At 38.1% G+C, this 13,557-nt stretch overlaps 1 protein-coding gene across 3 annotated transcripts; it reads left to right on the top strand.

Moving 5' to 3' along the window:
• The first annotated feature begins 709 nt into the window (after positions 1-709).
• On the top strand, positions 710-12,577 carry LOC126186098 (hsp90 co-chaperone Cdc37). 3 transcript variants are annotated; one of them, XM_049928183.1, is made up of 2 exons: positions 710-730; positions 10,870-12,577. In XM_049928183.1, the coding sequence occupies exon 2, from the start codon at positions 10,915-10,917 to the stop codon at positions 11,998-12,000; it is 1,086 nt and encodes a 361-aa protein (XP_049784140.1). In that variant the 5' UTR covers positions 710-730; positions 10,870-10,914; the 3' UTR covers positions 12,001-12,577. The 3 variants fall into 3 exon arrangements, with proteins under 3 accessions (XP_049784140.1, XP_049784139.1, XP_049784138.1); XM_049928182.1 differs by lacking the exon at positions 710-730 and adding an exon at positions 1,205-1,307; XM_049928181.1 differs by lacking the exon at positions 710-730 and adding an exon at positions 1,325-1,464.
• The last annotated feature ends 980 nt before the right edge of the window (positions 12,578-13,557 follow it).

Raw genomic sequence — 13,557 nt, 5'->3', positions numbered from 1 at the left:
TTAAATGCTATACAGCTATCTGTCAGACTGTTGATGCTATTAAGTAAGTGACCAAAGACTTTTGTGGCAGCATAATTTACCCCCTTCTGAGCCAAAGTTGTCTTGAGTAGTGAAGATCATCCTTTCTCCTAGTGTTGTAGCCATGTACACTGCTATTACTTTTGAATTCGTTCGGATTGTTAATAACAAATTTCATAATTCAATATATATATTGTGAGGCTGCAGTGCAGATTTCTAGCTGTTTAAATAAGTGTCTGCAGGATTATCTTGGATGAGCTCCAGCAATTATTCTGATTACACGCTTTTGTGCAATGAACACTCTTTTGCTCAATGATGAGTTACCCCAGAATATGATGTCATACGAAAGCTTTTGTTAATGAGATCATCTGCCTTATAGACAGACAAAGATTCACAGTTTAATGGGAACATATACCTTGGAGTCAGATACTAAAACATACATTAGTTGGATTATCTGCCTGTGGGATAGACTACTTTGCAGGAAAATGATGCCTATCTGAAATAGAGAAGTCTAGCAGCTGACTGAAACTTACCATGAAGAGGAGAGGTTAACTAAAGAATGTGGAGTCAGTATGTCCCTAGTTAAACATGCAGCGCTGTCAGCGGTGAAAATTCGGACCATATCTGTCTCTCAGGCAAGTAATCCGACTTAAGGAAATACCGGTATCGTGAAGTATAATTAATCTAATCGAGACTTCCAGAGAAAAATACGGTTTGTAAATTATGAAAATGACAGTGTTTGATAAACACTTTTACAAAAAAAAATTAGTACACACACTTGTTTTGTTAATTTTTTAACTTTTATTAACAGTAGAAATTATAGTAAACGTATTATCATTATTTGGAAGATGTTGAGTCACTAAGTATGTATGCTCATAAAAATTGTTTTCTATTTCCTACAAACATGGGCTACAGCCTTCAGTGGATTCAAGTTACTTCTTCATCTGATTCTAGAAATACTGTATTTTTTAAAAATGAATCCCGCTGTTTCGTATTTTTCTAAAACGTTTTTAAACTGATGGCGTATTCGGTATTATTTTTTCTAAGTTATGTATGGAATCCCACCTACATTGTTTTATGTATGATGTATTATACATATTTCGGATACTACAGCAACATTTAAATGACTATTGATGCATATTAACGGTTGTTATCCTTTACCACTGACGTTTACGGTTGACAGGGAAAGTGATTCTGGAAAGTGCGAGAACGTCGAGTCTGCAGTTTCCTCCCACAATTGTTTGCTGTCACATAAACTGAGTTTTAAGGATCCGTGAAATTACCGTTTTGTACGTATTAACTCTGATTGTTTTGATGCCGTGTTTGTTTTTATTTTATTTTTTAGTGTGTGTGGAAATTTTTTTGCATTATTCTCTTTGATCGTGCGAGAGTAAACATTGTTTAAGAGACGTTGGAGGTTGTTGTTCATTTGCATTACTTGTCAAGGTACTGTAAAATGACAGTTTTTTCGTCAGCTTACAGATTAGTACCGAAAAACACAATGCACTTTTATTTCTCTGCTTTTTAAATCTGCTTCCATACTGTAAGTTATTATTTATGATATACTGTGTTCACCGCAGCCGTTAAAGAATATATTAATTTGCCCATATGAGCTCACGAGGTGAAAAGGACAAAGCCGTCACAGAATGTAGTGTGAAGAAAATTCAACATTGACGCATCTCGTATATTCGTGTAATATTTGTTGTTACCATTCACAGACTAAAAATGTCACTTTTTGAAGGGGCCATAAATATTCTGTTGCCCTTTCTGTGCCTAGCAGTACATAAATACGATTATATTCATAAGCCTATTTCAAGTAGGGTTCATTTTTGCGTGAAGAACACATTGATCAATTATATTATGAGCGTCTTCATGTTTTTGTGTTCGAAATTAATTTTTTTTCGAATTGAAGTTTTTGTTTCAAACCGTAAGATTCCCAGAAAAAGGTTTGTATACAATTAAAGACTTGGTAATACCAACAGTAGATTTTAATATTTGAAAGAGCGTGAAGGAGTAGGTTAAGAAAACGGCAGATTTTGATTTAAAAGACGCGTTTCTTATGTAAACAAATAATTTGTCGGATATGCAAAAATTTGCTGCTGCGTCATCTTTGTAATGTAGGTTGTGGTGGTAGAGGAGATCAAAAAACTACGTGTAGAATGAGTGGTCGTAAATTTTGTAATTATAACAAGTAATTTTGGTGTGTTACTCACTCCTGAAGATTATAGTCGGCCCAATTGAATGTGTAGATTTAATATTTTAGTATTTCTTTTGTTTAATATATGACTGAATGTTTTTGTGCACTGTGCTTCGTTTCTTGAATATTGGAAACCATAAAACTAAACAAATAGTGATAATTTGTTGCTTCAAGCTGCCCTGTGATGCATGCAGTTGGTAGGGAACTTCCTGCAAAAAGCAGATGTCTGTGTTCAAATTGTGACCCACTACATATATAATTTGTTGTGAATGTGATTAATTTGTATTTCTAAGATGTGTTCAGGGTTATCATGCAAACAACTGATTGATGACCACAGAATATTTTATATTTATTTTCTAAGTGGAGTAACATTTCGAAACTGAAGAAAGTGGCAGAGTGGTTAGCACACTAGACTTACATTTGAGACGATAACGGCTCAAAACCCATGTCCAGCCATCTTGATTTTGGTTTTCTGTGATTTCTCTGAATCGCTTTAGACAAATGCCGGGGAGGTTCCTTTGAAAGGACTCAGCTGACTCCCTTCCCAATCCATCCCTAATCCGATAGGACTGATAACCTTGCTGTTTGGTTCCCTCCCCCAGATCAACCAAGCATCATTTCAAAGTGCTGTGGGTGACTGATGTATTGGCCCCGTAAGCTTGTATTTTTCACTGTTAATCTATAATGAATCTATACATACATACAATGGGTGGAAAAGCTGCGAGAAGTGTTTGCTTGAACAGAAATGCAGATGCTAGCTCTCATGGAATGTCCTCAACATGTTGCAAGTGTCAGTCATACTCGGAATATTGTCCTGTGCAGTTGTGATTGCAGTAAGTTGGAGCTCAGTGCATTCGAATGTGGGCATATTGTTGGCACTCATATGGTGAAGTTTTCGGTAACCACGTTTGCCAAAGAGTTTGCTATTTCACGAGGCACTATATTGAAGGCGAAAGCGTAAAAACCTCATCCGCTAAGTCATAATGCAGATGGATGCATGTGTAGAGTGATAGTGATGATGGTCATTGAAGAGGATTGTGACAAAAAATAAGAAGATGAAGCTGCAAAAGTAACTACAGAACTGGAGGTCTCATCCAAGATTCCTGTTGGCACCAAAACAACATGGAGGGAGTTCTAAAGCAGGGAATTGCTGGAAGAGCTGAAATTCAAAAACAGCGCTGAAGCTAGGAAACCAGGATATGATGCAATGGAAGAAATGTGTTTGACTGGAAGGCTCTTGTTTCATACTGTTTTCGACTACCGGCTGAGTTTGTTCCAAGACTGAAACATGGTAGTGGTTTGGTGATTATTTGGATAGTTATTTTGCTGTATTCCAAGGACTCTGTGGTACTTCGCGAAATCACATTACTGCTGAGGATTATGTGGTCATTTTGGCTTATCAGGTCCTTCCCACAGTATAGTTTTTGTTTCCTATTGGTGATGCTGTGTCCCAGGATGACATGACTCCTGTTCAAACAACTTGCATCATTCAGGACTGGTTTTGTGAGCATGAGAATGAGTTGCTGCATCTCTCCTGGACACCACAGTAACCAGATTTCGATATTATTGAGCCTTTGTGATCTGCTTTTGAGAGAAGGGTGTGTGATCACTATTGACTTCATTATTGTTATCTGCATCTGCCATTACTTTCCAGGAAGAACAATAAAAGATTCCCTTGGAAACCATGCAGCACCTGTATTCATCGATTCAAGATGACTGGGAGCTATTGTATAAGCCAATGGTTTTCCTACACCATATTAGGCATCATAATGTGTTGTTGGTGTTTCCAAATTTTTGCTCACCCTCTGTGTCTGTCCATCACAATTATTTGCTAACTTTTGCACCAATGCTGTATTAACCCACTCCCTGTAATAAGCATAAAAATATTTGTCAGTGCAGTAGCCTTTAGCTTTTCTGAATTAACCTTGCCTTTTTAATTATCTATACTACAGATCAGTCTCTTACCACAACAGTAATTTCATATTCACATTTATTGGTTTTGTCAATGTGCACCCAAATTGTCAGCTTTGCAACCAATTGTCAGCTTTCCACCTAACCCTGACGTTGGACTATGTTACAGATTGGTTTGTCACCACAACCAAGTTTTGATGTTCCAGTGTTCCTTGTATGTTGCTGTGTTGTTACATAACTTCTTTAACACAGTTTCTCCTTTTTTAACCTTGTTGTTGATTCTTTTGTATTACACTGTAATCAATGCAGGACTGAAATATTCATGTTCCACTTACTAGCCTTAAATACCATGGGGTCAGTCAGCCCCCACTCAAAAAAAATAAAAAAGAAAGGGTGACTTTCAAGACATCAAACAATTGCTGTAACTTAACAGAATTCAGCAACATTATTCGTATGCACAAATGTACGTAACTGTCAGATGCAGGATAATGGAAAGACAAGGAACCATACATGACAGAAACATAACCATTGAGTAAAGTGTGACATAGTGAACCCCAGCTTTTGTTCTGGCATCTAATATATTTGTGTTCGTATAACATGCAATTGCATGACCTGAATGCCTAGTGAGACTATAAATTTTAAATTTGGTAAACTATTTTGAATTCCAGAAATGCAGTTATGTACTCTATATTTAAGGGGAATGAGCATGATAAAGTACTTTTAAACGTTCTACTTTTCGTCCATGCAAGTGAATCTTACCTATTTGGACATCACTGTACGTATGAAGTGGTCTGTGTAACTTGAGTAAATCAAGATGTGTACACTCAGAACAATAGTATGAGTCCAGTATCAAGTGTTGATAAAATACCATTCGTTTTACGACATAATTCACTTCAACCCTTAGAAATGGTGTACAGAAGCTTTTTGTACAGCATATTCAGAATATTAAATGACAGTACCCACCCATTTCCTTTGCTATTGTAGAAGTGCTCTGTTAACAAAGCTTGTCCATGCATTCCCCCCCCCCCCCCCCCCCCCCTCCCTCCAAACAAAAAAGCAAAATCCAGAAATTCCAGCAGTAGAGTGCTGATGATGACACCAAACCATCAAACAAAGAGTGTGGAGTGATTGGAAACCCAAATTCAAAGCTCTTGTGACATGCATCCACCCATTTATAGAAGCTGTTGATTTCAAAGTACGTCTAATGTAACCATAAAGTAACCCACTCCCCAGTTAGGCTTCTCACTACTATAGTACTTGAAAACTTCAGATTTAAGTGGTCTCCCTCAGTGGCCTTGTCAAAAGGATAGAGCAGTGGTGGGTAGAACTTCAGGGCACTCGCTAGGTGTTGGAATGCTAAATAATGAAATGTTCATTGAATGCTTTGCATGTAAGAAACAAAATGATTATTCACATGGCATGCATTCTTAAAAAATTCTCATAATGACCACATCTTTCACTAAAAAAACTGTGACAAATATTATACAAGAAGTAGAATAAGGCCAATGTTTAACAGATTGTGTGAATGTATGGTGTCTGTTCTTTCGGACAAATTAGTCTGTGGAAAAGTAAAAGTTTGAATGTTGTAGATAAGTTGTAGACATTTGAAAGAGAGGGAATGGAAAGGAAGTAGCGAAGTGAGATGGAAAGAAGACAGAGATTTTTGGCTGGATAATTCTGTGAATAATATGAGGCATTTAGGCAAAGATTTATAAATTAAGCAGTAATCAAGTTATGGATGTAGGTAGATGGTACAGTATGTTCACTAAAGGGATGTTTAATGAACAGTGTAAGGAAAAGATTGATTGCTGCTTACTATAAAGGTGACATGTTAAGTTGCAGACAGGTACGATTAAGGCACTTACACATTAGTTTTAGGCCACAGCTGCCATCAGAAAAAGAAACACACACCATTCATTCACACAAGCAAGCACATCTCACACACACAACTGCCAACTCCGGCAGCTCAGACCAAAATGAAACTGTCACATGGAATGAAAGCAGTAATCTGGAGTGGGGGGGGGGGGGGGAAGGGGAAGGGATAGCAGTGTACAGGTTGGAGGAGAGAGGAGTGCTGTCTGGTGGAATGTGCAGGGACTAGACTGCTAACAGGTGCAGTGTCAATAGGTTGTGGGGCAGAAAACGGAATAAAAAAGGAGGGGAGTGGAGAAAGATGGGCATGTGCATTGGCAAAGGTCGGCACACAAAAAGGGTGGGAGACACATATAGGAAGGTGATATGGCAGAGAGGATGGAAACTGTTGGGTGGAAGGTGTGGGGACTGTATGTTACTGTAGGTTGAGGGCAGATAATAGGTTGAAAGAATAACTCCCATCTGCGCAGTTCAGAAAAACTGATGGTGGAGGGGAGGATCCAGATGGCTTAGGTAGGGAAGCAGGCATTGAAATTAAGCATGTTATGTTCAGCTGCAAGTTGTACCACAGGGTGGTCTCCTTTGCTCTTTTCCACTCTTTGGCAGTGGCTATTCATGCTGATAGACAGGTGGTTGATAGTCATACCAGTATAAAAAGCTGTGGAATGACTGCAGCAGAGCTGGTATATGACATGGCTGCTTTCGCAGGTGGCCCTGTCCCCTCTGATGTGATGTGATGTGGTAGGATAAACCTGCGACAGGACTGGAATAGGAAATGCTGGGTGGGTGGATTGGGCAGATATTGCACGTGGCTGTTCCACAGGGATATAATCCTTGTGGCAATGGTTTGGGATTGGGAGTGGCATAGGTATGGATTAGGATGTTGTGGCGGTTGGGTGAGCAATGGAACAGTTCTTTAGGAAGCTCTTGGGTAGGATGTCCCACAGTTCAGGGCATGTTGATAAATAATCAGAGTCCTGGTGAAGGATGTATTTCAGTTGTTCCAGGATGGGGTGGTAATGGGTAGTGTCCCTACAACCTCCACTGAACACTTTCCACCACCTCTGTCCTATCACCTCCTCCCTATTCTCATCTCCCACCCACTTTGTGTGCCACCCTCTGCCAATGCATCCACCCACCCACCCATCCTCCCCTGCCCACCTCCTTTTTTTTTTTTTCTTCACTCCGCTTTCGCCACCTTCCTGCCCCACAACCTCCCAATGCTGCACTCATTAGCAGTCTAGTCCTTGCACACTCCGCCAGACAGTACTCCTCTCTCCACCCACCCATACACTGCTATCCTTTCCGCAGCCCCTCCAGATTGCTGCCTCTATTCTAAGTGACATTTGCATCCTTGTCCAAGTTGCTGGAGTTGGTGGTCATGTGTGCGGAATGAGTGGTGCGTGTTTCTCATTCTTTTTCTGGCAAATGCTGTGACCGAAAGTTACTATGTGTCTTTTTAATTTTGCTTGTCTGCGTCTTACGGTAAGTAGCAATCTATCCTTTTCTTGCAGTGTTGATATTCAAACCTGTAATGTGGCAGTGTAGAATGAAGAATACACTATAAGGAGATTCACAAACCCATTTATAACTTTGGAACTAATCACATTTATCAGTGAGAAAGAAAATGTAAAAATCAAATATGAAGTCATTTGTAAATGTTGAGTTAACAGGAAGAGCAGAGTAGCTAAAGGGCTGAAAGATGTGGAAAGAAATTGGGAGTTAACAATACAGAAACCTTATACACCATACAAGAAGATTAAATTTCATTTCAGAAGTGTAAAATGTATGTATATTAATGGATGAGGTATGAATGGGAAACTGTTAGGTGAAAAAAAAGGGAGTGTATGAGAGATTCAGGAATGGTGTCAGAGTTTGACAGAACACTGAATAGTCTAAGTTTAGAGAAGTCACCTTAGTGAAGCTAAAAGTTCATGGATTTTGGTATTGAATCATTCTTGTCAGAATCTTTAAATCTGACATTTCAGCCTTCTTGTTGAGGTCCTTCAGGAACTGACTGCGTGCTGGTATGTCTCGTAATGATTCATAAATGCAGAAGGGGAACTGCAAATTATTTTTCTCTTTCTGTCTTTACATGTTGTTATGATGTAATCAGTATTCATTGTTTCCGTTTCTATTCCTGCGGAGTAATAGAACAGTATCTGGCATTTAAAAATTAATTATGCTATTGTTCTCAGGAATAATAGATATACCTTTTGACAGAGTTGTTCATGTTAAACATTGGGAAGGGTTGTTGCAAGAAACCATGGATAATTTTAGGTCTTGTCACTAATATATGGAAAGCATATCTAACCCTTCATTGAGGTCCAAATTCTAATGTTAAGTAGAAGCCCTTTGTTTAACACAAATGGATGACAAGGCATAAAGAACCATATACAAGAATAAAAGAATTGTGTGGTCCATCCCACTGCCCATCTCTGCCATTGAATACTGCTGAAAATTTTCTCGTTCTCGCAGGTAGTTTTGAGGTATTAGAGGACTGGAAGAAAACTTTATTTATGTCACTAAGTAGAAGTTCTGTTACCACCGAAGACTTCCTGTCTAGTGGGGTACAACAGTAGTACGAGGCTTGGTGTCAACATATCGGGAATTCAGAGAAGCAGTAAATCGTCTTAAATCTTGCAATGTTTTTGGGCCAAACATAACTTGGGAAAGTTAATTCAAAGTGTTGGTTCTCCCCTTAGGGTCCTGACTTTTCAAATTTTTCCTCTTAAGTTGGGATAACAGGGATGTACTTGGTGATACGAAAAATTCCACAGTTGGTACTCTACAGAACGAAGTGAACATTTTACTGTATGTGATCATTAGGGGTCTACACTGGAGCTGTCTATTAAAATTATACTTCTTGATAGAATTTGCTTACTTGCCACCATTTTTCCGAGTTTTAGTATGCTTTCCAAATGCTTCAAGGTACAAGTGGTATGATTTGCTGTGCAAGACAACTCCAAGAGAAATATAGAGAACAGCAGACCATCTTCCATGATCTGGAGAAAGTATTTGACTCGGGCCTGAGACTTCCTGCATGAACAGAGCTGACTGAATAATTATAAATGAAAAGCACAAAATGGTGGATATTCTGCAGCATTAATTTAATTAACCAGTTTTTGGTTTTCTAGGTATTGTAAGCGTTTTGTTGATGTAGTTCAGCTTTCTTTCTTGGTGACATGGTTGTGTACTTATGGTGTTTATGTAATACATCTGTCTTTTTGAACTCGTGAACTGAGACAGGGCTGCATGTGTGGATCAGATCTTTTGGCTCCTCTCTTATCCATCATGCTGTGTGAAATATCAGTTGGTACACCAGGCATTCATCAGGTTTCATGTTGACAGACAACTTATCAGTTTTCCTAAGATCCACTCCTAAAACTACTTGTCACTGCAAAAAGTAACTAAATTACATTATGTAGGTGTTTCCTCAACACCTGGTCTCACTCTAAAAGAGGTGCAGGAGTAGTAAACTGCTACAGAAAATCATATGACCAATCTGGGCTTCCTACTGGTTCCAAAAAGTAAGGTCTTGTACAACCTAGATTACAACAGCTACAGCTCAGATACAACACTGGAGCTGGTGAACTCCTTTAGATAGATAACAATTATGTTATCTAAGCATGTTACCTGTGAACAAGATGTTGAGAATTTGTACAGTTAATGCAGCCTTTGATAAACTGAAGTGTTGAGTCTTTAGGAATTAATACCTGACGGTGAATTTAAAACTTGATGTATATAATATGGTTGTTATTTGAATGCTAATATACAACAAAGAAACTTGGATGTTCCATTACACTCACTATAAAGATCAAGTGAGAGGACTGTCTCCAACACATAAGTTCAAGAATGAGCCTCCATCAGTATTGCTGGAGCAGTTGAGATGGCTGGGACACATTCACTTTGAGTGATTCCAGTCTGCCACATCGTATCCATTACAATGAACTGTGCTGTGGATCAAGATTCTGTGGAAGCTCTTTGAGGTTTTAAAAGAATCAGCTTAAACATAAAATGAAGATGTCCTGAGAAGGAAAGTTGCTGCTCACCATTTAACGGAGATTCTGAGTCGCAGATAGGCACAACACACAGACTCTCACCATTATAGCTTTCACCCATTAAGGCCTTTGTCAACAATAGAGATGTGAGTACTCACCGCTCACACACACACACACACACACACACACACACACACACACACACACACACACACGGCTGTAGTCTCAGGCAACGGAAACCACACTGCTGCAGTGTGTGTGTGTGTGTGTGTGTGTGTGTGTGTGTGTGTGTGTGTGTGTTTGCTAAGGCCGAAAGCTATAATTGTGAGTCTTTTCGTTGGCCTACCTGTGACTCAGCATCTCCGCTATATGATGAATAGCAACTTTCCTTCTCATAATATTGTTACATTCCATCCTGGATTTTCCATTGATTGATATGAAGATGTCCGTTATCTACCCAGATACCTGAGAGGAAAGAAACTAATGTTCTTGAACAGAAAAATCACGAAGAAAGAGGGCCCTGTATAGTGAGCTAAGCTGTACCATGACCAAACCTCACCCCCCTCCCTCCTCCCTTACCTTCCACATTGTAGAATGTTTGTTGTCACAAGTTTCATACCAGAATTGGGCCCTATAGTCCTATAAAATGTACACATAAGGCAAATGAAGAAAATATTTAAAATTTTTTTTTTTTTTTGAAAAATGAATAACACACTGCTGCTGATGAAGATATTACTTAAGTAGTTTTGTCTACAATACGTTTTCTCTTCTTAATTACGTTGTTGTTTGTTTTTAGTTTAAAAACAGGTAAATAACACCAGGCTGTCATTGAATAAAAACTTGTTTTAATTTTTTATCTTTCTTTTCCAGTTGTTTGCTGCTGTGTTCATATGCTGGTAATGAACTGAAGTGAACATGGTTGACTACAGTAAATGGAAAGACATTGAAATATCTGATGATGAGGATGATACACATCCTAATATTGATACACCATCATTATTCCGATGGAGGCATCAAGCACGAGTAGAACGCATGGAAGAGCAGAAACGAGAAAAGGAAGAAATTGAAAAGAGCAGAACAGCAAATGAAAATAAATTAAAGGAAATTAAGGAGAAAATTAACAAAAGTGAGAAGAATGGGACAGAAAATTTGGATCAGCTGAAAGTGGCCCTTCTACAGCTCGAGAAAGAGGCTGAAGAAATAAAGAAACGTGAAGAGGAATTCAAGAAGAAAGAAAAGACAACTCCGTGGAATGTTGATACTATTGGTAAACCTGGATTTGCCAAAACTGTAATAAACACCGCTCCAAAACCGAAACGAGAAGTTTTGTCTGAAGAGGAGCAAGGAAAACGTTTGAAAGAACATATTGCGAAGTATGAAAAGTTGATGAAGAATTTTGGAATGCTGCGACGATATGATGACAGCAAGCGTTTTCTGCAGGAGCATCCAGAACTTGTAAGTGAGCATACAGCAAATTATTTGGTTATTTGGTGCATAAATTTGGAGATGGAGGAGAAACATGACCTGATGAAGCATGTGGCTCATCAGTGTATTTGTATCCAGTACATGTTAGAACTGGCACAAAAACTAGATGTTGATCCAAGAGCATGTGTTGGATCCTTCTTCAGCAAAATGGAAATTGCTGAAGAAGAATATAAAAAATCATTTGATGATGAACTCCACTCATTCATAGAAAGGATTCAGGTGAGAGCAGCTGAAAAGTTGAAGGCTGCCCTGGCCGAAGCTGAAGAAGAGGAACGTAAAGCAAGACTTGGCCCGGGAGGACTTGATCCACTGGAAGTCCTAGAAACCCTCCCACCAGAACTGAAAAAGTGTTTTGAAGTTCAGGATATAAAACTGCTTCAAGAAACAATTTTGAAGATGCCTGAACAAGAAGCACAGTACCACATGAAACGCTGCATAGATTCTGGCTTGTGGGTTCCAGATGCCAAAAAGAAAGAATCTACAGAAAAAGAAACTACAGCTTCTGATGACCAATAAGTTGTTTGAGAAACAGTGTTGGCCTTAAAATGTATTTTTATGTATGTATATAATATTACAGTACTTATGCAAATTTTGTAAGTTACATGTAAGTATCAGTCAATAATATTGAGAAACTACTTTTAGCTGTAGAAATGAAGACATTTGTTATTTTATGTAGACAGTTTTCAAAGATGAAATTAGAAATAAATTTTGTCTGTTTGTGATTCACATATCTTGCTACAAAGGCAGACAATGTTTGACATATTAAAACCAGAAACCAAAAGGGTATGTGCGCTACTATTGTGTGTCACACTCACTGTCAGTCTTAAAGTATTTCTTGCTGCTGACAAGAGGAAGACATCAGGTGCTGAATTGTTTCATTGCTTTCTCTGCCTAAAATTGACACAGAGTTTACTTGCATTCAGAAAGCTATGCAGTGTTCATTACCGTTTTGGAGAATTTGCTTTGTGGACAATTGCCATATGTTAGAAAATAACTATTGTCAGTTTTTTGCATTACAAAGTTGCAACATTTTGTAATTTGAGTCTGTCTTTTTATCTTGAGGAAATTAAAGATTATAATATAATTAAATTTACATTTTGTTTGACATTGTAGTACTATTTTGACGGGCACTACTTCTGGCATAGCAACTTAATAACACTAAAGAAGTTTTGAGCTGTGCAACATGATATTTTCCACACACACACACACACACACACACACACACACACACACAAAAACTTAATGCTTTTGGTCATGGTGACAAGATGTGTATCCATGTAAAGTATGTTTGCTAACTCAAATTAAGTGCTGTATTGAAACTTTTCTGGTGTTTTCAACTATTTATAGAGATGGACATGATAATGTTATCAATGATGATATTGAGATGTAAATTTTCCATTTCTTCTGATGGAGTTCAGCTCTTGAGATTTGCATTACAATCTATGTTAGATATTTTCAGAAACTCGGCAAGAAAATATTTAGTTTTCATAATAGCTGTGTACCAAGATGAATTCAAAGGTAATAGTTGTTGCGTCTAGTGTTCAATCTTATTTTTATAACTGGCACTTATGTGGTACATTAAACTGCCTCAAGATTCAGCCTCCCACCCCTGATACTCACTTGCAAATTTATCAGTAATGAAACCATTTTACATCATATTAATAATTTTTTAATTATAATACAATTTGTTCGAAGTAAGCTGCAACAAAAAAACAACCCATTAAACAATTACAGAAACACCTAATTCAGGGACAGTTAAAGGGTCTGTGGGTAACGCCAATAATAAACAGAAAAGTCTTAAGCGGTATGTGATTTTCTGCATAATAGTGGTAGTTTTGTAATGTATCTAATGTAAATATGAAGGTACACAAGCCATTCCAGATATTGTATGAAGATGTAAATGCAGTATACTTTACGTGTTGGTATGTCTTCAGCCTGAAAGCTGTTTTGATTCAACACTCCACACAAGTCTATTTTGTGTTTAGTAGGCCTGTAGAGGCTTCTACAAGCCTGCTACAACCTATGTCCATTTGAACCTGCTTCTGTAGTCAAACCTTGGCTTTCCTCTACAAT

The sequence above is a fragment of the Schistocerca cancellata genome, chromosome 1 (genome assembly GCF_023864275.1).
Source record: "Schistocerca cancellata isolate TAMUIC-IGC-003103 chromosome 1, iqSchCanc2.1, whole genome shotgun sequence".
NCBI classification, from domain to species: domain Eukaryota; kingdom Metazoa; phylum Arthropoda; class Insecta; order Orthoptera; family Acrididae; genus Schistocerca; species Schistocerca cancellata.
This window is presented reverse-complemented; position numbering and strand designations above follow the sequence as displayed.